Here is a 27,304-nt window from a genome sequence, read left to right on the forward strand (position 1 = left end):
TTTAGGACAAGGACCATGGTGGTTTCCACAGCAGCTGGAAGGAAGCATCTAATTCAGATCTTCTCCATGCTCAGAGAGGGACTTCCCATGTCCCCTGGGATGGGACCTTAGGACTGTAAGACTCAAGCAGTGACGTTTCTGTTAGTGTGTTTGACAGTTGGCAATGTGATCTTGAAGCATTTTAGGAACGCAGAGTGGGCAAAAGAAATCATAGAGGCAATTTTGTAGAGATTAAACTCTCCAGTAGGAATAAGCCGATAAACAAAAGTAGCTCTGGTAACCCGGCATCACCTCAACCGATATTTTAAGTAATATTCATTTTAGAATGCCCTAAAGGTAAGGCTAAACGTTTTAAGTCTCAATGGCTTACTTTGTTAATGTGTTTTATTGCTTTCCGTTGTGAAGAGTTGTTTTCTAATTATTAGAAAAGTATTAAATGGGCCACCCTCGTCAGGAATATTAAGGCTATGTTTTATTCATGAGCAAACCGGCTTCATTAACGGCTAATATTGTGCTGTGCTCACTAATTCGGCTATCTCCATATGCACCAAATCCAGCAACCTCCGGTCATTGCTGTTTTCTGCGGAACGGTTTTCCACTAAATAAGTCTGAAAAGAAGAATTGTGCCATTTGACATTTTTGTTGATTAGAGAATTCACACTCCATCCAGAATGAAGTTGAGCACTGGAGTCATCATGAAAATGCACTCTCTGCGACATTACTGCCCAAACCATTTTTGCTCTCCAAGATCAGGCTCTGCAAAATCAGAAAGCTTACAGTGGAAACTGGCATGCTACAGCACTGATTGGCTGGTGCCTGTGCTGTCATGAACTCACCTCCCATTCTCAGATGCAATTTTTAAAATTGTATCAGAAACAAGGCAACTTTTTTAAAAAACAACAATAGGCACAATTATTTTCCTAGTTTTTCAATCAGTGCCACATGACAAATGCAAATAATTGGTTGACAGGGCATCTATCTATCTGTCACTCGATTGGCAAAGGACAACTATCTGCAAGGGCTTGGGATATGACACTCCCCCATGGTGTTGCGCTGAGAGGTTTATTTCTGGTACCCCACCTCAAAGTGAAATGCAAATTCCAAGTGTTATCAGTACAGTATTGACCAATGCTATCATATAATGCTATCTAGGTAGGCACACACAATCGCATTGCATTTGCGGAACTACAGGGCCTTCTCAGTGATGGCACCTCCTAGCCTCCTTCACAAATGGGGTTAAGTGAGCCGTGTCAGTTTGGAGGGCATTTGGGGAAAACAGAAAACAAGTTGTCTTCATGTCCTTATTCAGCTATGTTTTGCTGCTGCTGGTGTTGTTACAGTGTTGCTGTTTCCTTATGTTTTTATATTGATGTTAAGGACCTGGCAAATCCTTTTGGATGCATCGGCAAGAATAAAATAAATGTTAAAGACTGATACACTTTTTTTTTTTTAAGTGAGAGAGAAAAGGTGAAGAGAAGAGGGAAGGAAAGAATACAGCATGCAACAGAGGAGGAAACTCCAGGCCAGATGCCTCCAAATCTCTATAAATGGCCAGCTTACCTCTTTTGCCAATTTCTGTCCCTGCTCCATACAAATTGGTTTCTCCTTCATGTCATTCAGCCTCGCTAAAGTTTTGGGGTCATCACGGAGATCAATCTGTTAGGAAATAAATGTGCACACTTTCTTAGGTTCACTTCAGAATCCACTTCAGATATTTCAAAACAAAACAAAACAAAAACCAGACACATAGGATTGAATCCACTTAGGTCCCAGGGAAATTAATGGGACTTTGAGTCAGTCATTACTAACTTCACATTAAATGCTAGGGGTCCAAAGTGCAACTAACTTAGGTTGGATCCAACCTGTAATGGTTCTAGGGGTTGCTCGTGCGTAAGTCGTCGCCACACCTGGCTGAGTTACCTGGGTGAACCCGATTCTGTCCGGACAGCCACTCACCTGTGGCTGTCTCAGTCGCTGGCAGAATCCGTCAGTGGGCGTTTCTTGAACTTCTTCCAGCAAAGAAGCTCTTTGACGCCTAGTCTCCGTCTACTCTCCCTGCGCGGAAGCCTTCTGCGCAGGGAGGGTGTGGGCAGCGGAGGACCCGTGCTCTCCCCGCTGCCCCCCTTCTCCACTGGTGCTACGCTGATTTCCTTCCCCAGAAGATGGGCTGCTTCTCCTCATCCCGGGACGCTCTCCGGAATCCCTCTGGAGCCCTCTCTCTCCCTCTGGCTCCGATGGCAGTTCCCTGACACAACCCATATTCTGAGAGTTAAATTGGCAAGATTTGAGAGCAAAACGGGGTTTTCTCTTAGTTGTGACAGTTATGCTATGTTCTGAGTGGAAACAGGTAGAAAACATACCTTTTCGCAGATGGAACTAGAAGTTGCTATTATTATTATTATTATTATTATTATTATTATTATTATTATTATGCCCCAGCCACTCTGGGCAGCTTCCAACACATATGAAAACATAAGGGTTTCCTAAGCCCAGGACAGGGTCTGCTGCAGGATGAAGGCCCCATGATGTTATAGCAGGGGTCAGCAACCTTTTTCAGCCGTGGGCCGGTCCACCGTCCCTCAGACCATGTGGGGGACCGGACTATATTTTGGAAAAAAAATATGAACAAATTCCTATGCCCCACAAATAACCCAGAGATGCATTTTAAATAAAAGGACACATTCTACTCATGTAAAAACATGCTGATTCCCGGACCGTCAGTGGGCCAGATTTAGAAGGCGATTGGGCCACATCCGGCCCCCAGGCCTGAGGTTGCCTACCCCTGTGCTATATATAAGCAGGTCTGGATCTAAACATCTTTCTGATGGGACAATGCCTGGGAACCCTATGCATTCGTAGGGGAGAATTAGTGGGACGAGGGGGGGGGGTTAACTCCCTGGCTGTATACATGGGGGGGGGGGGGAGAGGGAGAGAGAGATCCCAGCCAGTTCCAAGTTCAGAAAGGAGCTGAGAAAGAAAACACCTAGAGCAGTGTTTCCCAACCTTTGGTCTCTAGCTGTTTTCGGACTACATTTCCTGACCACTGGTACTGCTAGCTAGGGATGATGGGAGTTGTAGTCCAAAAGCAGCTGGAGACCCAAGGTTGGGAAACACTGACCTAGAGGTAGGACCCTCAGTCATTTCTCCCCTTTATTGCTAAAAGGTAAAGGTAAAGGACCCCTGACAGTTAAGTCCAGCCGTAGACAACTCTCGGGTTGCAGTGCTCATCTTGCTTTACTGGCCGAGGGAGCTGACGTTTGTCCGCAGGCAGTTTTTCTGAGTCATGTGGCCAGCATGACTAAGCCGCTTCAGGCGAAACCAGAGTAGAGCAGGGAAACGGCGTTTACCTTCCCGCCGGAGCGATGCCTATTTATCTACTTGCACTTTGTGCTTTCGAACTGCTAGGTTGGCAGGAGCAGGGACCGAATAACGGGAGCTCACCCTGTCGCAGGGATTCGAACCACCGACCTTCCGATCCACAAGCCCTAGGCTCAGTGGTTTAGACCACAGCACCACCCGAATCTCTGCACTGCTTCTATTAAGCAAACCCATATTTTGGAAACGTGTGTTTTCCATCCTATTGTGTCATTTCATCCTGACTCTAAAAGCAGTTTCACACTTCCCTTTTCAACACGGAAAATAATAAAAGCAGTAAGACCTGCAAATCAGTTTCTTTTTCCAATCCTCTGGCAATAAGAACTTTGTAAGGGCTGGACCTTACAGTGCTGCAGCGACCACTCAAGTATATATAAATGCAAAGTGTCTCAGAAGAAGGTGGATCTCCCCCCCCCCCTCACCCCCAGGCAGGTCTGCCTTCCGTCTGATAGGCCAGCAGCCCAGTACTTATTCTGTCCACCTCACACAAGAGGCTTGGATTTCCCCCCTCCTCCAGCGACAACAAAGATTGGCCGATGACCACGAGGATCTTATTTCCATCTCTCGCAGGATGTGATACAGAGCCTTGCCTGAGTCACCCGCCTGCATTCCACAACTGCTGCTTTTATCACCCAGTGTTCAATACGCAGAGCACATCCAAGATGCGGATCTTTGCTTGCATCCTAAATTTTGGCATCGGTCTTAAGATTAGCTGGGGGCGTGGGAGGGTCTCATGTACAAAGGACGTTCATCCAACTCAAGAGCACGGCTTGCAACACAATTTTGAATTCCTCCTCTGGGCAGTTTCTCCATTCCCTGGTTTCATTGTTGTGTGCTCGTCACACAAGGAATAGAGGACTCTATCACCTCTAAAATGTGATTATTCTTGAATAACCCTCTGCTCTATTTGTTGCAGACTAGAAATACAGTGGTACCCTTGGGTTAAAAACTTAATTCGTTCTGGAGGTCCGTTCTTAACCTGAAACTGTTCTTAACATGAGGTACCACTTTAGCTAATGGGGCCTCCCGCTGCCGCCATGCAATTTCTGTTCTCATCCTGAAGCAAAGTTCTTAACCCGAGGTACTATTTCTGGGTTAGCGGAGTCTGTAACCTAAAGCGTCTGTAACCTGAAGCATATGTAACCCGAGGTACCACTGTAATAGGTTTGTGTGTGTGCGCGCACACACGTGCTATAAGTTGCTACAAGCGACTAATTCAGTGAAATCAATGAAAGACATGGAACAAAGGGGCTGGGTTAAATGGGGAGTGGCTTGAGCCAGGAGGTGGAAGGAACCAGGCTGGAACAAAGGAATCTGCCTTTTTACTGAGTCAGACCATTGGTCCAGCCAGCTCAGAGCTGTCCACATTGCCTAGCAACTGCTACCCAAGATTTCAGATGAGAATCTCTCTGGGTCGTATTTGGAGATGCCCAGGATTGAACCTGGGACCTTCTGCACTGTATGGGCAATCAATCCGGAAGATAAATTGTATTTCAAGGAGCTGGAAGGAAGTGATAGTGGTAGGTGCCTTCTTTGATGCTGGACATTGTTTTGAGAAAATGAGGCATTAGGTAAAGGTAAAGGGACCCCTGACCCCTAAAGGGTAAAGGGTCCAGTCACGGATGACTCTGGGGTTGTGGCACTCATCTCGCTTTATTGGCTGAGGGAGCCGGCATACAGCTTCCGGGTCATGTAGCCAGCATGACTAAGCCGCTTCTGGCAAACCAGAGCAGCGCACGGAAACGCCGTTTACCTTCCCGCCGGAGCGGTACCTATTTATCTACTTGCACTTTGAGGTGCTTTCGAACTGCAAGGTTGGCAGGAGCAGGGACCGAGCAACAGGAGCTCACCCCGTCGCGGGGATTCGAACCGCCGACCTTCTGATCGGCAAATCCTAGGCTCTGTGGTTTAACCCACAGCGCCACTTGTGTCCCTAATGAGGCAATAGGAGGGGGTGGCTAATGAATAATGTGCACGTAGCCGGTAATGAATGATCTGCATGTAGCCAGTCAGGCGAGCCACACAGGCTAGCTAGCTATAAATCGGATGGTTGTGGGCAGAGTTTTTGAGATGCTCGTGCACGGACTGATCAGCCGTGGGGCCGTGCAAACTGAAACTACCTGGGGGAGTCACTTTGCTACTTCTTGAGGGCTTCCAAGCGGCAGATTGAAGTGCCTGCTTGGTAAGTTTATAATAAAATCTTTAATCTCACTCACTTGTGTTTTGTATTGCTTCTGAATCTCATTTTAAAAGAACCACCTTGTATTTGGCAAGACATGCACTCAAAGCAGATTGCTCTACTGCTGAGCCACAGCTAAACTGCAGCGGAGAAGGGATGCTATGAAGAAACATGACGGAGGAGGGAATGTAAGCCAGTCTTACAGAGAAGCAGTGAAGAAGGGAAAGGTCAGGCACGAGCCTAGGGGTGTCAGTTCAGCCTAGGGAAGTGTGGGAACCACCACCCTGGACCAAACACTCGCCCAAGCTAAACCTGTTACCAGCCCTGCTTTGCCCTCTTCTTGAGTGTTTTTGCCTGGCTGGAACGTACCTGTGAATTCTGGTAATGCTTCTTGTTTGCCTGCATGGACATTGGAGACGGGCTACTGGTTGTGTGTGTGCAGAAATGAGTCTTATGTACAAAGGTAACAGTCACAATCAGTGATCTGCCCCATGTTTTTCCTGCCCTGCCCGTCACACTGGCATGCAGCCCTTGAAAGGCTGCCCCAAAGGGAATGTGGGCCGTGGTCTGGAAAAGATTCAGAGAGGGGGATCTGGGCTGAGTATAACAGAACAGGGTGGGGGTGTTTTTCTGCATTCGTTCACATAAAACACGCAACATCCAGACCTACCTGGGTTCCGACTAACAAATAGGGTACATTCGGCGCATATTCCTTCAATTCCGGCACCCACTCCTCCTTCACATTCTGAAAGGAAGCTGGATTCACCACCGAGAAGCAGATGAGGAAGACGTCAGTCATGGGGTACGACAGCGGCCTCAGGCGATCATAGTCTTCCTGACGACAGAAGGACGTTTTTAGAAATTCATCGTTTCTCCAACAGTACCTTATGTTTGGACCTCTTTTATATCTGTTTTGCCATTAGTGGTAAATCCATTTGGTCAAATAAACTAAATACAAAAAAAATCACATCTTTCCTCTAAGCAGCTCAAGGCAGTGTGTGTGTGTGTGTGTGTGTGTGTGTGTGTACATATAGTAAGATGCTTTCTACTAAGTCAGACCATTGGCCCCTTTAGCTCAATACTGTCTGCACTGACTGGCAGCTGCTCTTCAGGTTTTGAGATCTCTCCCAGCCCTACCTGGAGTTGCCTGGGATTGAACCTTTAAAGATGGCGCATGCTGAAATACAGTTCATTTAAGCTAGCAGGCAGTTCATTTAAGCGACCTTTATGGCCCTTTAAATGGTCTTTAAATCTGTGCTTACCCAGCCCCAGGCTGACACTTTAACCATTATACCACACTGCCCTCTTAGGCAGGTTTCTGGCCTTAACCTGTTCTACAGCTTTGCACTTGCTGTGTATAGACAGAAGGGCTGCGATGTACCTGCTCATTTCGACACAAGACCGTCAGCCTCTACCTTTTGCCATCTTTATGTCTGGTAGAGAACAAAGCTGAGGAAGAACATTGTTAACATTTCTTCCGAAATAGAGTACTTTTTGAGGTCATCTACTGAATTACCTCAATTCTACTGGATATTGTGATGGCTGCTGGTGGCTTAAAAAAATTAGTAGCGTTGGTTCATGGAGGTCACTGGCCATTAACAACTAGAGATGCAAACTTTCATGTAAAAAAGACAGTAAACCTAACTTGTGACACACAGCACATGGTAATCCCTATTTTTGCATGCCTTAGTTCTTTCTACCCCCAGTCATTATACTGGCAAAAGTCAGAATAATGGGTGGAGAGCACAGGAAAATCTAAAAGTAACCTCCCAACTACAAATTAGGTTTCTTAACAAAATATAAAGTCTTCAGACTGTTGTAAGACGAAAGACATTGGTTTGTGAGAGAGCTAAGAGTGATTTGAGAGGGGCAGCGCTACCCGGGTATACATATATTGTTCTTTTGTCCCTCTTTCACCTCTGAGCAAATAGGTTTGGCAGGTTTTTGAAAGAATACAAAAGCAAAACCTGTTTGGTCAGGCCAGGCCCTCTCAGACGTCCAGAAAGGCTGGTTCTAGCTCCAGCATTTGAAGCCCTTCACCATAATACATAATAAAAACATGGCAATACAGGAAAATGGAAAAAAAAGAAGAAGTATGCAGCGGCAAAACCCATGCTAGGGATCATTAGGAGAGGAACTGAAAACAAATCTGCCCAAATCATAATGTCATTGATACAAATCTGCGGTGCGAACGCATTTCGAGTACCGTAAACAGTTCTGGTGGCCTCATGTCACAAAGGATATTTTAGAGTTGGAAAAGGTTCAGAAAAAGGCCACCAAAATGATCGGGGTGGGGTGGGGGTGGAGCAACTCCCCTATGAAAGAAGGTTGCATCATTTGGGACTTTTTAGTTTAGAGAAAAGGCAAGTCAGAGATATTATTATTGTTTTATTCATTCATTCATTCATTCATTCCTCACCCATCTGACTGGGTCTCCCCAGCCACTCTGGGCAGCTTCCAAACAAATAACAAAAACAATACAGTGTCAGACATTAAAAACTTCCCTAAACAGGGTCTTTTAAAAGTAAAATAGGCCACATGCTGACATGATAGAAGATTACAATATTATCTATAGTGTAGAGAAAGTGGACGGAGAGAAAAATTCTCACTCTTTCCTAACACTGGAACTTATGGGCATGAAGAAGCCGAGGAAGCTGAAGGTTGGCAGATTCAGGACAGATTTTTTAAAAAGTACTTCTTCATGCAACTGTGAAACTCACTGCTGCAGGGACAGCCACCAACTTGGATGGCTTTAGAAGAGGGTTAGACCAATTCATGGAGGAGAGGTATATCGAGGGATGCTAGCCACGGTGGCTATGCTCTGCCTCCACAATATTGCAGGCAGCAATGTTTCTGAATACCAGTTGCTAGAAACAACAGGAGGGGAGAGTGGTGCTTGTGTCCCACATTCTGCTCCCTGGTATTTTGTTGGAAGCCACTCAGAGTGGCTGGGGAAGCCCAGCCAGATGGGTGGGGTATAAATAATAATAAATTATTATTATTATTATTATTATTATTATTATTATTACTACTACTACTACTACTACTACTCCTCCACAGAATAGAACAAAGAAATCCCACAAACGAAACTGAATGGGAAAGATTTCATGCAGAATAATAATAATCATTAAGAGTCTCATGCTCTAACAACTATTGGAATACAACTCCCATAATCCCTGACCACGCTGGCTGGGCTGCCGGGACTTGCAGCCAAATAATATCTGGAGGTTAACCATAAGCTACCTTCCAACAGATAAATAAAATGCGCACAACTCCTCTGACACATTCAAGTTCCATTCCCAGGCCCCGATCCAGGAAGCAATCCCCAATAAAACCCCAACTGTATTTGCACACACAGAGAGATTCATTCGACTGACTTTCTAGCTCGGAGGAGGAGGGAGTGGGCTTCTTGAGGCATGAAAAATATTCGAAGAACTTGAGTGGAATATGTTGAGCACACGGGGAAGAAGCGAAAGGGGATGAAGTCATGTTTGAAGCGGAGAAACGGAGGGGTCCTGCTGGAGCGACAGCAAAAGCTCTCAAAAACGAGACGCAGAAACAGCTTCAAAGGCTGCCTTTCTGCACTGGCTGGAAAGGATGCAGGAGAGAGAGAGAGAGAGAGAGAGAGAGAGAGAGAGAGAGAGAAGCAGCAGTTTGCACATGGCTTCACATCAGGTTGCGATTTCTGAAATATACGCACAAGGAATCGCAGCAGCCGGGAGCAATCAACACACTGCTCTCCAAATGCACTGGACTACAACTCCCAGCAGCACCCAGCCAGCACAGCCGAGAGCTATAGTCCCAAACAGCTGGGAACTACAGCATATCGGCACCCTTCTGCTGTATAAACCTGACTTCAGGTAAACACAATACAGTGGACGCTTGGGTTGCAAATGGGATCCATGCGGGATGCACATTCGCAACCTGTGTCTGCACATGCGTGGGTTGTGATTCTGCGCTTCTGCAACAGCCGAAACCCAGAAGTAACCCGTTCCGGTACTTCTGGGTTTCAGCGGTCCGCAACCTGAAAAAGCACAACCTGAAGCGGCTGTAACCTGAGGTATGACTGTACAGTGTTATCTCTGGAGCTGTTTGCGCTGATGCAAAGCTTTGTTGTTGTTGTTTAGTCGTTTGGTCGTGTCCGACTCTTCGTGACCCCATGGACCAGAGCACGCCAGGCACTCCTGTCTTCCACTGCCTCCCGCAGTTTGGTCAAACTCATGCTGGTAGCTTCAAGAACACGAGCTAGCTGTCTAGAAATTGTGTGACAAGCTTGTAACTGTGTGAGGAGTCTTTTAAAAAAATAAACATGGTAGCTTCCAGCCAGTTAGGCTCCGTGTCACTATGTGCCCTCCTGCCACCCTCCAAGAGCTGCAAAGTGTGTCAATAACGCTGGCTGAGAGATTGGAGGCTACAGACTGCTACCTTCCTTTACATAGGCAAGACAAGAGCAGACTCTAGGCCAGTCTACTGCAACCTGAATGCCCTTCCTGGTGCTTTGCTGGACTCCAAGTCCCATCAGCCCCATCCGGGATGGTCAAGGATGATGGGAGTTGTAGTACGGCAACATCTGTAAGGCCACAGGGACCCTACTAATCAGAGCTGGAGCAGCCAAAAGAAATAGGGAAATCGAAAAGAACATTGTTCATGTATGGGATAACAGTGGTCAGAATCTTAGTAGCAAGAAATTGGAAAAAGCGTGTTCTCCTTCATGGAGAGCACGTGTTGCAGTGGGGGCCGCCAGGACACTCCAAAGTTGGGGGACGGGCTAATTGATTGTTGGCCACTGATGCGATTGGGGCTTCCCTTGTTGTTGGGAAGAAGTTAATGTTGCCATTTATTGATTGACAGCCAGAAATAGTAAAACTCCTTGCACGAATTTGTATTTTAATAAAGTTGTGGCCAAAATTATGCCAAAAATCTTAAACAAAAATGTCTGTGTGATGTGTGAGTTATTGGGGTGGACCTGGGGACCTCGACACGCAAATACAGCAATACCTAACACGGCAGATTTGCAAATCCTAACGATACAATACATGCAGCTCGCAAAGACGGCAGGAAGGATAAGAGGCCAAACAAAACAAATAGTCTATAAGGATTAGAGAATTTTTAAAGAATACTTAAAAAAAATATGGTATAAAAGGAAACTTCTTGGCAGAATTAGACTGAACCTTACATTGTATAAATATAAATTTGTAGGGAAGTTAACAAAAACTATATAAGAAATATGTAACTGTGCGGTATAAGATAATCGACAGATAAAGTACAGCGAGACTAACGAAGTCATTTTTAATTTCTTGTTTTATAAGTTCTATAATTGTTCACATCATTGGGAGTACAAATGATGTTAGTTATAAGAATTATGTTGTTCCGTATACTGCTATTGTTTGTTTGTCAATTTATAGTTTGTTTATTTGATTGTATGTTGGTTTGTTTGCTTTCCTGGCATAAATGTATCTATTTTAAAACAATAAAGCTATATTAAGAAAATAAAATAAAATAAAAAGAACAAAGCAATCCTATGATTCTAGGATGCACTGCAACAACTTCTGCTTCATTTTGCAAACAGGCGGGTGCCAGTGAAGTCAAATGGGACACACGCCGCCAAAAACCACACAGGAGAGAAAGGAGATTGTTGAGCTCTGCAGTGGCAACCTGAGAGGAGCTGAGGCTGGGAACTTGAGCCTCAGGGCTTAGAAGGGGGCAAGGGAGCAGGGTCAGCTAGCTGTTTGGCACTTACGTAATGAACTTCTGTAGCTATGTGAACTCTGAACTATCAAACAACAGGGAAACCAGAACTACTGCAGAATTAAGAAGGCACATTTTGCATCTCACAAGGGATCCTCCAACAACCAGCCAGCAGAGCTCTTTCTGGTGGTTGACAGGCTGATGACTCCCACTAGGCCAGCGGCTCTCAACCTGTGGGTCCCCAGATGTTGTTGGACTACAGCTCCCATCATCCCTGAGCTCTGGCCTTGCTAGCTAGGGGTGATGGGAGTTGTAGTTCAACAACATCTGGGGACCCACAGGTTGAGAAAGGCTGCACTAGGCAAAGCACCCCTAGCGCTCTCAAAACCCTGCTGTGACAAACCGGGCTGCACCTTTCCAGGACAACGTTGCTCAACTTCAGAGAGACCTCAGTTCTGTGCCTGTTGCAATTCCAACTGCAGTCTATTGTGAAAGACTTTCAGTTTATGCAGCCTGGCAATGTACACAAGGTGTTTGCAGCTTCCCACTCGAACCATGTTGAGTTGACCCCTTCCCCTCTTCGCTTGTGAAATCGAACAAAGGAGGGTTGACGGACCAGAGGGTGGTTAATAATGCTTCACTGCCGGAAGGGGTGGTCCCTGCAACCTTAAAGGAGATGGTTATATGGCTACTCCAAAAAAAGCAGACACTGATCCCATTGGTTTGGACTATCTACCAGCCGGTCACAACACCCCTTTTTTAGGGAATAGCGTGGAAAAAATTCTGGTGTGCCAACAGCAGACCTTATACAGAAGACTCATTCCAGTCTGGGTTTAGGCCTGGCCATGGGCCTGATTCAGCCTTGGTTTCCGTCAAGGGCAATTCCCAGCCAAAGGAATGCACATAGCAGAGTTCACTCATTAATACTACTACTACTACTACTACTACTACTAATAATAATAATAATAATAATTTATTTATACCCCGCCCATCTGCCTGGGTTTCCTCAGCCACTCTGGGCAGCTTCTAGCAAAGATTAAAAATACATTAAAACATCAGTCATTAAAAACTTCCCTAAACAGGGCTGCCTTCAGATGTCGTCTAAAAGTCTGGTAGTTGTTGTTCTCTTTGACATCTGGTGGGAGGGCGTTCCACAGGGTGGGTGCCACTACCGAGAAGGCCCTTTATTGTCAACAATAACACAGTTGCTTCTACAGCTCTAGATGCCTAGCATCTAGCAAGCTATTCCCAGGTCTGTGCCTTATGGAGCAACAGGGGACCCCCCCCCCACCAGTTGATGTACCTTCCCCTGACAGGCTGGGCACATGCAGCTGGAGACTATGCCTCTGCTCATCCCTTTTCAATCCTCTCCTGGTTCTGGGAAACAGTGGTGCAAGAGAGGATGGGGAAGCAGGCAACCCTTCACTTGCCTGATCGCCCTCTTCCTCCAGCTCTGAGCCTTCCCTTCCTCTGACTCTTGCCTCCTGGCTGGTGCTGTTGTTGTTGTTGTTTAGTCATGTCCAACTCTTTGTGACCCCATGGACCAGAGCACGCCAGGCACGCCTGTCTTCCACTGCCTCCCGCAGTTTGGGCAAACTCATACTGGTAGCTTCAAGAACACTATCCAACCATTGCGTCCTCTGTCGTCTCCTTCTCCTTGCCAACATCAGGGTCTTTTCCAGGGAGTCTTCTCTTCTCACCCGGCTGGTACAGGACCCCACAAACCACCGTGACCCTCTCCTGAGACAGACTCCAGCCCCACTCCCCCAGGGCACTCTCGCCCTGCCAGTCCCTGCCAGTTGCCTTGATGGAGGGCCTTTATTGAGAACGGGCCCGAGAGAGTGCAACCTTGCTCCTTCTTCTCAATCTCTCTGCGGCTTTTGAGACCATTATCCACAGGATCCTGCTGGACAGGCTCCATCAAATGGGTATCTTGGGGTGGCGCTGTGGTCTAAACCACTGAGCCTCTTGGGCTTGCCGATCAGAAGGTCGGCGGTTCGAATCCCCACGAGGGGTGAGCTCCCGTTGCTCTGTCCCAGCTCCTGCCAACCTAGCAGTTCGAAAGCACACCAGTGCAAGTAGATAAATAGGTACCTCTGCAGCGGGAAGGTAAACGGCGTTTCTGTGCGCTCTGGTTTCCCTCGCAGTGTTTCGTTGCACCAGAGGCGGTTTAATTCTGCTGGCCACATGACTTGGAAAGCTGTGGGTTGCAGTCTGACCTACGGGCCAAAGTCCCATGTTTTCAGCCCCCTGGTAGTGCTAACAGGGCACTATTGTACCCTCAATGCTATTTGACCTCTATATGAAGCCACTGGGAGTGGCCATAAGATTCAGAGCAAGTTGCCATCAGCATGCTGATGACGCCCAGCTCTATTTCTTCACAGTATCTAAATCGGGAGACACTGTGCTGGCCCTGGACCGGTGCCTGCTTGCAGTGATGGACTGGGTGAAAAAAAATAAATGGGCTCTGTTGGAGAATGGTTCTCATGCCTGAGAAACTGACCTACTGAATCCAGCTTTTGTTTCTGGACGCCCAGATGGCTTCTGTCGCTAGGAGCACTTTTTATCAGCTTCAGCTGGTACGGCAGCTGCGGCCATGGCTGCACTAGTACTGCTTGATCACAGTACTCCAGATGGACGGGGTAGAAATAATTTATTATTATTATTATTATTATTATTATTATTATTATTATTATTATTATATCTTCACTTCTGGATTGCTGCAATGCACTCTATGTGGGGCTTCCCTTCCTGTTGGACTGGAGTTCCTTCCAGTGACTGCAGAATGTTGCAGCACAGCTGCAGACAGGAGTGAGCTGCCTATTTGCTGCTGGGTCAAATTTAAGGTTTTGCTGTTGGTATAAAAGGTAAAGGACCCCTGACAGTTAAGTCCAGTCGCAGATGACTGGGGTTGAGGCGCTCATCTCGCTTTACAGGCCGAGGGAGCCGGCGTTTGTCCACAGACAGTTTTTCCGGGTCATGTGGCCAGCATAACTAAGCCGCTTCTGGCACAATGGAACACCGAAACCAGAGCAGCGCATGGAAATGCCATTTACCTTCCTGCCGGAGTGGTACCTATTTATCTTCTTGCACTTTTTGGCGTGCTTTCGAACTGCTAGGTTCTGGGACAGAACAATGGGAGCCCATCCCATCACAGGGATTCGAACCGCCGACCTTCTGATCGGCAAGCCCAAGAGGCTCAGTGGTTTAGACCACAGCACCACCCACGTCCCTAACTGTTGGTATAGAAAACTCTTAAATGCTTGGAACCAGCTTACCTGAGATGCCATTTTACCCCACATGTGCCTATTTGGCCGCTTTGTTCTGCAGAACTTGGACTCCCCCCCCCCATTATATTTTAACAAGTTTCAACATTTTCAACATATACATTCAATACGCAACTACATGCTCTTATTTTTGTCGACTTCCCTCCCCCATTTTCTATGGAGTTGTTGTTTCTCCCCTTCTGCTGCACCCTAACTTCTATTGTTAAATCAGGCACCCCCAAACTCGGCCTTCCAGATGTTTTGGGACTACAATTCCCATTATCCCTGACCACTGTTCCTGTTAGCTAGGGATGATGGGAGTTGTAGTCCCAAAACATCTGGAGGGCTGAGTTTGGGGATGCCTGTATTAAATCATACCCACAATATTATAATCTAATCACTTCTGTCGCTCACAGCTCAACTCCTGATCCCGAGTTTATCATACTTTAATATTTCTTTAAGTAGTCCGAAAAAAGGCATCCATAGAACTTTTACAATTTTACAGGTGACAAATAACGTATGTTCCACATTTAAAAGTTGCAAATCTCTTTGTGTGGCAGCAAGGAAGCTGCAGAACTCTATGCCTATTGGCATTAGACAAACATCTTCACTACCTTGTTTTAGATGCCAGCTAAAGCCTTTTTTATTTATAATAATAATTTATTATTTATACCCCACCCATCTGGCTGGGTTTCCCCAGCCACTCTGGGTGGCTCCCAACAGAATATTAAAAACATGATAAAACATCAAACATTAAAAACTTCCCTAAACAGGGCGGCCATCAGATGTCTTCTAAAAGTCAGTTTATTTCCTTGACATCTGATGGGAGGGCATTCCACAGGGCGGGTGCCACCACCGAAAAGGCCCTACTCAGATATCTAATTTACTTATGGACATTTGTGTTTTTCTTTCCAGTTGACTTCAAGTGTATTTTACTTATAATTATTTAATGTACACTTTTTAAAAGCTTTGCTGAGCTTACCTGTGTTTTACTGATAATATAATGAGCAATAAAACACAGATGAAATATTATGTACATTGCCTGGAGAGATTTCTGATTAAGTGATCTGCAGACTTTTTAAAATAAAGTGCCTTTAATAGCATCCAAACGGGGATGGCAGATTGTCTTATTAGTATACACGTTGGTTTCTTTGGTCCACATTTGCCTTTTAATTACGGAAGATCCATACAGAAGTGTTTTATGTGCCTACTTTTAAAAGCTGCCTCCCATCTTCAAATGTCAGCTTGGACAAAATACACACAGCGCTACAGGGGTTCAGGCAAAGTTATGAGCCATTCAACACACTGTGCAAATACCATTTTTAAAATAAAACAACACACGCACACAAACCTCACTGTGATTTTCTCTGATTATTCCTATGAGAAAAGGGCAACATCTCCCATTGAGAGCTGAGAAACAAGGTTCACCCAACTACTCAGCGACTCATTTCATTTGGCTAAGGAAGAAACTACAGATCCCCCCCCCCCAGCATCTGTTGAGACTGGGAGTAAAACGGCAAAACTTACACCCATCTCACACCTCAGTGTCTGTCGATAAAGCTGTAGAAACTAGAATCTTGAGTTCAAATTCTGATGTAATTTGTGTGATTCCATAAGATGCCTGATGTTCCAAGGGTAATTCTTAGCTTTGCCAGAAAGCCTCACTTCTGGAGCATTGAGCTTTACCAAGATCTACCTACTGTAGCTTATCACTGGATGTTTTTAATCAGAGGTGAGATGGCCACCTGTCATGGATGCTTTAGTTGAGATTCCTGCATTGCAAGGGGTTGGACTAAATGGCCTTTGGAAGTCCCATTCAACTCTAGGATTCTATTATTCTATGTGCATACTGAAAATTCAGGTTTGTGCAATTAAAGTACAGGGGAGCCTCGGTTTTCGAACGAATTCCATTCCAGAAGTCCGTTTGACTTCCGAAACGTTTGAAAACCGAGGATCAAAAGGCTCTCAGCAAGTTCCTTTGAGAAAAACCCACCTCAGAAGCCATTTGACTTCCGAGGCATGTTCGAAAACGAAGAATTCACTTCTAGGTTTTCAGCATTCAGCTTCCGAGACGTTTGGCAGTTGAGACGTTTGAAAACCGAGGGTTTTTTTTGGGGGGTTTTCACATGATTTTTTAAATTAATTTTCAATTATTAAAATCCAATGACCACCACATTTTATCAATATCAAATTACAAACCGAGGTTTGACTGTAATGTAAAGGACATCGTTGCCTAGTGCAACAAATTTACTTAAAAAAAGAAAAGGAAAATAAAGTGATGGTGAAGAAATGCACTGAACTGTGTGGGATAAACAAACAGTTAACAGGAAGCCAAAAAATACCCTGCAAGCAATTCATATAACTGCCCAGCGAACAAATCCAATATCAATGAAGACTGGACACAATCTAACAGGATCTTTGCAAGCTTTTCGGGATGAATGCTCAGTAAACAGTTTGTCTGGAGGAGCCCCGGGGAGCTAAAAGTTGGGGCAAAGAAATGCAATTGAGATCACCAGAGATCAAACGCTCTGGAAGACCCACTCTGGGTTCTGTAATCGCCACACTGCGAACCATCTGTTGCTCTTTGCAGCTTATGGGCAGGAGTCCTGAGAGAAGGCTCTCAATCAGAACCATCTGTTTTTAGAAGAGGAACCAAAAATAGATATCGGTCAGAGCTGCCGAAGGAAGCCAACCTTCATGTTGCGAAGGGTAGCCATTAGCGCTGCTAAAAAGGGTATCTGGGAAGAGTTCATGTGTACTTGAGGTTGGCTGCTGGAGAAGGCTAGACTCCCAGTTACAGATCCACTTTATAATCTCTTTCCACAACAGCGCTCACTAATGAGAGCCTGCAAAATCCTCAGGCAAGACAAATCACCCTCCCTAATCTCCCTCCCCGGCCCCAAGCTGGAGTTTCAAAGTTATCTTTCAAGGTGCTGAGGAAAGGTCCTGCCGCAGATTGTTTGCTTCTCTTTGGGGGGAAAAGAGAGAGCGAGTGTATAATCTTCTGCATTTGAAAACCAAAATAGCACAGTGCTTCCAAGGCTGCTACATAAATAAAGGAAAAGTCAGAGGCTAAGGAACCCCTAAAGAGGGGAGCAAGACATTCATGAGGCAGAGCTCTGGGAGCTAAAATAATAATAATGATGCCAACATTAAACATATTCTCAGACAAGGTAAGCTGAATCCTGCTGCCATTGTAAGTCACGCAAATTACCACCAATTCATTCTGCTTTTAGCAAGGGATGCGGGGAGAAAGCAGTTTGCAAAATTTATTCTGCTTCTAAGGGGCAAGGAGTTGAGTCAAACACTAAAAAACGGTTTCCTAAACTTGGGTCTCCAGCTGTTTCTGGACCACAGTTCCCATTATCCCTGACCACTGATCCTGCTAGACAAAAACAGCTGGAGCGAGTGGTGGCCATACTGGAGAAACTGGAATTGCTGAACTGTTTACAACAGGGGTCAACAAACTATTTCAGCAGGGGGCCGGTCCACTGTCCCTCAGACCTCGTGGGGGGCCAGACTATATTTTGAAATAAATATATGAAAGAATTCCTATGCCCCACAAATAACCCAGAGATGCATTTTAAATAAAAGGACACATTCTACCCATGTAAAAACACCAAGCAGGCCCCACAAATAACCCAGAGATGCATTTTAAATAAAAGGACACATTCTACTCATGTAAAAACATGCTGATTCTAGACCGTCCGCAGGCTGGATTTAGAAGGCGACTGGGCCGGATCCGGCCCCTGGGCCTTAGTTTGCCTACCCATGGTTTACAAGATGGCATGGCCGTGTGTGCTGTGACATGCAAGTGTGGCAGGAATAAGTCCAGCATACAAGCCAGTAAGATACAGGAGAAGGCAATTTGGGCAGCAGTAGTAGTGAGTAAATCTCCAAATGCGAAGCCACGTGCGGGACAAGGCCCTGGTGAAGACACATAAGGCACTGAACCTGTGGCTAGAAGACAGGAACCACCAGCATATCCTTGCTGATAACAGGGATCTGGCGCAAAGGGACACTGATGAGTACCTGAGCACATAGCCCTATCTAGTTGGCGACACAACATTCCCAAACCATCACATTGGGCTTTCAGCGGCACCTTGCACAATGCCAAAATTTGTTTTGTTTTTTTTTAATTTCATATTTATTAAGATTTTTGAATACAAATGCATAAATAAAAATTACTTATATCATAACATAATTTCGTCTCTTCTTTGGACTCCCTCTCATCTCCCGCTCCCACTTACATCGTTGCAGAAGATTTTTTCCAAGCAAATTACCCACTTGTTTACAATATTTATCACCACTCATTTAGATAAAATCTAACAATTCTCCAAAATAAATTTATATTTTCCTTATTTCTCACTTATCATCAAAATCAAATCTAATTCAATGGTAGGCAATTATTTATGATCTAGCATCCTTCTTAGCATTCAACCAAATTACAGTATTTCTGTAAATAAGTCTTAAATTTCCCCCAGTCCTCCTCAACCCTCTCTTCTCCCAGGTCTCGGATCCTGCCAGTCATCTCGGCCAGTTGCATATAGTCTATCAGCTGCGCACAATGCCAAAATTTGGCACCCATCCCTACCTCTCCCCTTCTGTTCTAAGCCACTGTTGTGACACCCGCCGCAGTGCGCCCTCTCGGCTTGGAACCTAGTCTGGAGAAACCGGTTGTGCTACCTTAAATCCACCTCTGACATTCAGTCCATGGCCTCTGGTTGGCTGGGATCTCTCTAATGAGGAAAAAGGTGTTCTGGCCTGGGATAGGGGGAGAGAAACCCACGGCAGCTGTAGGGGAAACAACCGTCACCAACAACTTAAAGACAAAACAAAAGGGAAATAGCATTTAAGGAAGTTTGGGAGAAAAATGTTACTTGGAAGCACTGTTTTCAGTTTAATAATAATAATAATAATAATAATAATAATAATAATAATAATTTATTATTTATACCCCGCCCATCTGGCCGAGTTTCCCCAGCCACTCTGGGCGGCTCCCAATCGAGTGTTAAAAACAATACAGCATTAAATATTTAAAACTTCCCTAAACAGGGCTGCCTTCAGATGTCTTTTAAAGATAAGATAGCTGCTTATCTCCTTCACATCTGAAGGGAGGGCATTCCACAGGGCGGGCGCCATTACCAAGAAGGCCCTTTGCCTGGTTCCCTATAACCTCACTTCTCGCAATGAGGGAATTGCCAGAAGGCCCTCGGCGCTGGACCTCAGTGTCTGGGCTGAACAATGCAATCCCAAGCATATGCACAGGTTGCAATACTAAAGTGCAAACTCAAAACGCCATTAGCAAGGCCAGACATACTTTAGCTCAAAGACGGCAGCAGAAATGCTTTGACTTAATCAGAGCAGTACAAACACCTGGCCAACAGACACAGAAGTCTGACCAGCCCCTCTTCCCGCACGAACTCGTGTGGTGTAGGCCAGCTTTAGCAGAAGGCCTGGCAAGTGACTTCCCTTCAGGGAACAAATACTTCCCCAAGGCATGTGATTAACTGCAGATGCAGACTTCATGCCAACCGCCAAACGCAGGCTTGTATGGAAAAATCCCTGGGTCTGATGCGAAAGGGAGCAGGAAGGCCAGTGCTCACAGCTCACACTCAGATTATGGGTAGAAGAAGCGGGGAAAAGTCGCCAGCCTCAGCTTGGCTTCAAGCCAGTGGAACCTTATGACAGAACAGCGGCTGAGAAGCAATCTAAAAATGTACAGGAAGCCTGCCCTGATGGTCAAAAGACAGGATTTCAGCTTGCCTTGTGACCTTACAGATCACTTAACCTCAGAGGTTTGGATTTCCTTTCCGCTGCAGGACAAGCCATTTAAAGGCCTTGCACGTGAAATATGCTTTTAAAAACAGCAAGTATTATTATCAACAGCAGCAGCAACCACCACCACCTCCAGATTTCTTCAAGTAAAGTTTCAAAACGTCACATTATCTGCTACGGTCTGTTATTTCTCATTATCTGTTAGAAGCATGGAGCTCCAAACACCTCAGGTCATACTGCCTTTGCCAATCTGGTGCCCTCAAGATGTTGTTGGACTACAACTCCCATGATGGCAGTCATAGTCCAACACCATCTACAGGGCACCGGAATTGGCCAAGGCTGATATAATAGACCTATCACTTTCTCTTCCCCACTATTAGAAATGAAAATATCAGTTTCCTCCCCTGCTGCTCATTGTGTACTGGTAAGACTTTAAAGGAAGAATGAAGTAAGGCTGGATACGACCCCAGAGAGTCTATGCTGGCCCTGATCCATGTCCTCCTAAAGTGCTTCTGCATGGCTGAGATGCGGCCTTGATTTGCGATGACGTCTCTTGCTTGCAGAAGTAGAAGACAGAGAGAGGTGTGCATTTGTGAAATTTGACTTTTGTGTGGCTGGAATGTAGCCTGCTGTAAAAAGCTAAGGGTTTCATCCATAACTCCACCTACTTTTAGTTCTGTCTCCACCCACCGTTGCCTCTGGCCCCACCCACCAATCGTATGTGGCTCCCCAAGGGGGAACCAGACCCTGGGCTAGCTCTAGCCCATTTTATTCTTGTCTGGAGGTCTACCCTACAAATGCCACCAAACCTCTTTCTTTCTTTCTTTCTTTCTTTCTTTCTTTCTTTCTTTCTTTCTTTCTTTTTACTAAGGAAAGAACTGTGATGATAATAATAATTTATTACTTATACCCCACCCATCTGACTGGGCTACTGAAGCTACTCTGTGCAGCTTCCAACAAAATATTTAAAAAACTTCCTGATACCGGGCTGCCTTCAGATATCTTCTAAAAGTCAGAAAGTTGTTTATCTCTTTGACATCTGATGGGATGGTGTTCCACAGGGAGGGCGCACTACCAAAAGGCCTTCTGCCTGGTTCCCTGTAACCTCACTTCTCGCAGCGAGGGAACCGCCAGAAGGCCCTCGGCGCTGGACCTCATTGTCCAGGGCTGAATGATGGGGGTGGAGACGCTCCTTCAGGTATACTGGGCTGAGGCCATTTAGGGCTTTAAAGGTCAGCACCAACACTTCGGATTGTGCTCAGAAACGTACTGGGAGACAGTGAATATCCTTTAGGTCCGGCGTTATATGGGCCCGACGGCCTCTTCCTGTCACCTTTCTAGCTGCCACATTCTGGATTAGTTGTAGTTTTTGAGTCACCTTCAAAGGTAGCCACATGTAGAGTACATTGCAGCAGTCCAAGCGGGAGATAACCAGAGTATGTACCACTCTGGAGAGGCAGTCTGCAGGCAGGTAGGGTCTCAGCCTGCGTACCAGAGGGAGCAGGTAGACAGCTGCCCTGGACACAGAATTGACCTGCGCCTCCATGGACAGATGTGAGTCCAAAATGACCACCAGGCTGTGAATCTGGTCCTTCAGGGGCACAGTTACCCCATTCAGGACCAGGGAGACCCCCACCCCTGCCCACCCTCTGTCCCCCAGAAACAGCACTTCAGTTTCGTCAGGATTCAACCCACTCCAGACACCCACACAGGACATTCACCACCTTCACAGGCTCAGATTTAACCGATAGATAGAGCTGGGTATCATTTGCATATTGCTGAACACCCAGCCCAATGCCACTGATGATCTCTCTCAGCGATGAACATGTGAAGCTGTCTCATGCTGAATCAGACCTATGGCTCATCTAAGCCCTGTGTTATTCTCACTAGCAGCACATCTTGAAGGTCTCAGAATTTTCTGTCTCTACCATCCGACTTCCCTTTTTAACTGGAGATTCTGAACCTGGGAATCTGTGCCTACAAAAAAAAGGAGTAGGGACCTTGTGGCCCTCCAGATGTTATTGGACTCCAGTACCCATCAACCCAGGGACGTGAGTGGTGCTGTGGGTTAAACCACAGAGCCTAGGACTTGCTGATCAGAAGACCAGCAGTTCGAATCCCAGCGACGGGGCGAGCTCCCGTTGCTCCTGCCAACCTAGCAGTTCGAAAGCACGAAGTGCAAGTAGATAAATAGGTACCGCTCTGGCCGGAAGGTAAACGGCATTTCCGTGTGCTGCTCTAGGTCGCCAGAAGCGGCTTAGTCATGCTGGCCACATGACCCGGAAACTGTATGCCGGTTCCCTTGACCAATAAAGCGAGATGAGCCCCAGAGTCGGCCACGACTGGACCTAATGGTCAGGGGTCCCTTTACCTTTACCCATCAACCCCAACCATCATGGCCAATGGCCAGGAATTATGGGAGCTGTAGTTCAACACCTGAAGGACCACAGGATCCTCATTACTGCTCTAAATACCACAGAGTATAACACTCAATATGGTATCCCACCGGGTTTTGTTTTGGTTTTTTTTGCCACAGAAGTGATATGTATCTCAGGTGGGCTTCTTGCTGTTGAGCTGCTGTTGTTTTGTTTCTTTTTTTACAATTCTATGTTTGTTTATAGAATGTTTGTTTATATGTTTGTTTATATATGTTTGTTTATGTTTGTTTGTTCACTCTCCTGAACAACATTTCCAAGTCATACCAATGCGATTTTAGAAGTTTTGTCTGACTTCTCCTCCTCTCTCTTTTTCTTCTCTTTTCTTTTTAAAAAATGAGCCTGTAAGGGTCTGCCATCTCATATTGCTCCCCTGGAGTTCCTAATTAAGAACCTCAGCCTCTTGCAATTTTACAGAAGGTCCTCCGTTCTTTTTCAGACATTTACTTAATGTTCCAGCTGCTGAAACTGTGAAAGTTTTATAGCAAGCGCGGCTCTAGAGAAAAGTTGTTGATGGCATAGCTGCAGTGTGTGCCATTAAAATCTAGACGGCTTAAACCAACGCCATCATTCTTTTATTGCTTCTGAGTTTCTAGCCAAATGCCTAGTCCCATGTACATTAATCCTTTACTTTTTAAAAGATAAAACCTTATCAATCCAAATCATACCTTCTGACAGTTCAAGTCCACCTTTGCATGATAGCAGCTCCTATAGAGCAATTCTAATTATTCAGGTTTCTGGTTAGCCATACATTTTGGATAACACATCCTTCTCACCCCCCAAAATATTCAGAAAAACTAGGTAGAACTTTCATCTGGTGTATATCAGTAGTAGAACATCTGTTTTGCATGGAGACAGTCTAGAATGAACCAATCATCTGATAAGGCAGCTTCCACGGTTAAATCATTTAATTTGAGTAATTGACCCAATATGTGGCCGTGGCTGCTCGCAACTTTAAAAATGGAATCAAGACAATTTTGTGGCAGAAACATTTATCTCTGGCTACTAGTCATGGTGGGACGCGGGGACTTCCGGGTTAGCGCCTCCGGCAATGGCTGAATTCCTCTGATCGGGAGGAATTTGCTCCGTGGAATTCAGGGTCTGGCCGCCACGGCGAAGGCGGAGACCCATTAAAAATCGCAGGCGGGAGAAGCCTGTGAACGTGGGATTCCGCCAGCACCTTTTGCGCCTCCCCTACTCGCGGGGAGACCCGGTTTCGGGCAACCGGAGCGATGTGGGGTGAGCGGCGCGGTGCTTCAAATTGACTGCTTCTTTCACGGAGTGAAGCCGCATTGCTGTTGCCGGAGAGCGCTGACTTTTTCCTGTGGACAATTTGATTCTAAACAACTACCCGTGAGTAGAACAGAAAATTGGATTTTTAAACGTCTTAATTTGGCACCAAAACGGGGAGGTTTCAAACAGGAAGTCCACCTTCCCCTTTTGTAAATAGATTAAAGCAAAGAATTTGCAAGCTAAAGTCCTGGAAAGTCCTATGTAAAGGATTAAACTTCCATCGGCTAAAATCATTAAACCCCCCTTGGAGGCAGGAGAAGAGGGGGGAATTTTTGGATCGTGTAAGCCTGCAGGAGAGAGTGAAGAAAGTTGGATCACCACCGCTCTGAACCTGGAAACGGACTGCTAGTAAGACTGACGTTTTTGGGAAAGTTCATTGACTGTGACAGTTAGTTAAATAAGAGAAATACATTGTTTCCATTGTCTCCTTCTGCGCTTAAAAAGGAGTATAAGTAGTTGAAAATTGAAACTAATCTTACTGCTTGAACTGTGCTTAAAAGGATTGATACAAACAGAAATTGTTTCCTCTAGAGGGAGCCTTTGAAATTGTTATAAGAGTTGGGCTGGTGGAATCTCCAGTTGCAAGAGAAAACCGTGAGATTGACCTTGGATCGCTTGAGAATGTTGACAGAAGAAGCCTTAGTGATTGCACTAGGCGAGATAAGTGAGTCATTGGAACAGCTCCACAAGAAGACGGATGTGATGAATATTAAAATTGATATTTTGGGACAAAAAGCGACTAATTTGGGACCAAAAGTGAACATCTACACAGAAACTATTCAGGAACTGATACAGGAATCTACTTTGACATGCCAAATGGTGGAGAAAGCGAGGGAGAAAGTTGTGGTTGTTGAACCTAAAGTAATACAAATGGAGAGGGAGAGAGCCCCAGCCTTACAGAGGCAATTTGATGACTACAAGTTGTTGCCCTCTATGATTGAATTCAGAGAAAGTCAGGTTGGAACCCTGCTTGGACTGGAGAAGGAAAGTTGGATAGATCATCTCATGCAGGGATTTACTGACCTTTGGGATCTGGACTTGGGTCAGGAGGAAATTGGAATTGTGGGGACCTTCAGATTTGGAGGGATTTTGAAACACGTCCTGAAATATCTTTTGGATTTTAGTTTTAACCACGGAGATGTGGATGACATGTTGAGAAGGAATAAAAACATTGCTAGGTTGGAGCTCCCCCGAGACCTACTCTTCAGCATCAAAGGAAGGAAATTAACAACAAGATCAGCAGAAGGGACCTGGAAAAGAGTTAAGAGCCTCGGATAGAAGATCACCAGGTTGATGGACTATATGGATTTGACGAAAATGACTGACAGAATCCGAGACCAGGGAGAAGAGACGGTGGAAGAAGATTGGAAAAAGTTTAAAGTTTATTTATAGAAATACGGTAAAATTAATGAGTGTTAGAAAAATGTTGGAATGAAATTATATGGCTTTAGTAGAAGTGTTATAAGGAGTTAAGCATAAATATGTATTATAGTATTAATGGAAAATAAGGTTAAAATAAGTTAAGATATTTATATGACAGAAAATAGTGAAAGATGGAAAGGAATTGCTGAAACAATTAATAGAAGTGTAATACAAAAAGGAAGGTTAGAGGAAGTCGATGAAACAAGGGAATGAAAGATAAGGCATTGAAATGGTATGATGTATGTTTTTAAATTGTTTTTGTTCTGATTTGTTTAGTTTAATGCGTTAATGTTGTGTGGTGTATTGTTTATATATTGTATTGCATTGTTTCTTCTTTCATTTGTTTTTTCTTTTTTTCTCCTTTTCTTTTTCTTCTTGTTTGTAAGGTTTAAAAACAATAAATATTATTTTTTAAAAAATAGTCATGGTGGGATGCGGGTGGCACTGTGGGTTAAACCACAGAGCCTAGGACTTGCTGATCAGAAGGTCGGCGGTTCGAATCCCTGCGACGGGGTGAGCTCCCATTGCTCGGTCCCTGCTCCTGCCAACCTAGCAGTTCAAAAGCACGTCAAAGTGCAAGCAGATAAATAGGTACCGCTCCGGCGGGAAGGTAAGCGGCGTTTCCGTGTGCTGCTCTGGTTCGCCAGAAGCGGCTTAGTCATGCTGGCCACATGACCCGGAAGCTGTACACTGGCTCCCTCGGCCAGTAAAGCGAGATGAGCGCCGCAACCCCAGAGTCGGTCACGACTGGACCTAATGGTCAGGGGTCCCTTTACCTTACTAGTCATGGTGGCAGCAGAGGCAGACTTAGGGGAGTGCAACCGGTTTTCCCATAGTGGGAGCTGAGCCGAGAGGGTGCTGCAACAATCACTTCGAACAGAAGACGCCAAATTTTGGCATCACGCAAGGTGCAGCTGAAACTTGAAGGCCCAAAGTCGGCCACTGGGGCAAGTTCAGAGGCAGCATGCTTTCTGAATGCCAGCTGCTGGAGAAGACAGCATGCGAACTATTCCTCTCATGTCCTGCTTAAGGGATTCTACAAGGCACCTGCTTGGCTGCTGTGGGAAATGGGGTCTTTTTCACCTAGCGCATAGTTACAACTGTGGAACTCACTCCTGCAGGAGGCAGCAATAGCCACCAACCTGGACAGCTTTAAAAGAGGATTGGATAAATTTATGGAGGTGGCTACCAGCCATGGTGGAAGCTATGCTCTACCCCCACATATAGAAGCTGCTTCTACAGAATGCTTCTGCTTCTGTATGCCAGTTACTGGAAATCGCAAGAACCGAGAATGATCTTATGCTCGGTTTCTGCTTATGGGTTTGCAGCAGACATCTGGTTGGCCACTGGGAGAAATGATGCTGGACCACATGAGCCACTGGCCTGATCCAGCAGCCTCTTCATGTGTTATCCTCAGCGATCTGATCCAGCAGTGTTTCATTTTACACTCTTATGAATTGTATATGGTGCCACGCAGTGATGTGGATATACAGAAATGATATACAGAAATAAAAAAGAGGGTCATCACAGACTGCATAACTGATTTCTAAACATATTTTGGGCAGACTCTTTTGGGGCCTAGAGACATTTTCGATCAGAACACCTGCATTCAAAGCATGAAGGCACAATATCAAGTTACTTTACTGGTTCAATGCCACAGAAGATGAGTACCTATGGGCTGCATTAAGGAGGCTGTTATCTTAACCACGTCTACTATGAAGGAATTCCCAGGTAAATGGGTTAGGATTGTGGCTTTAGTCATGCTGAGAATGGAGTTGGGTTGGGTGATATCTGGTTTTCAACACTGTGATATATCACCAGCTTAAACATCGTGATATACAGTGGTACCTCGGGTTAAGTACTTAATT

General features: G+C 45.4%; 1 protein-coding gene across 2 annotated transcripts in view; it reads right to left on the reverse strand.

Moving 5' to 3' along the window:
- Nucleotides 1–27,304, reverse strand: part of RHOQ (ras homolog family member Q) — a 37,485-nt gene that overhangs the window by 6,778 nt on the left and 3,403 nt on the right. For both annotated transcript variants that reach the window (XM_079969042.1, XM_079969041.1), the window contains exons 3-4: nucleotides 6,225–6,389; nucleotides 1,561–1,656 (exon numbers count right to left, since the gene is read on the reverse strand). In XM_079969042.1, coding sequence (XP_079825168.1) covers nucleotides 1,561–1,656; nucleotides 6,225–6,389 — 261 coding nt within the window. The remainder of the gene's footprint in view (nucleotides 1–1,560; nucleotides 1,657–6,224; nucleotides 6,390–27,304) is intronic.

The sequence above is a fragment of the Podarcis cretensis genome, assembly GCF_951804945.1.
Source record: "Podarcis cretensis genome assembly, chromosome: 3".
In the NCBI taxonomy this organism is placed as follows: domain Eukaryota; kingdom Metazoa; phylum Chordata; class Lepidosauria; order Squamata; family Lacertidae; genus Podarcis; species Podarcis cretensis.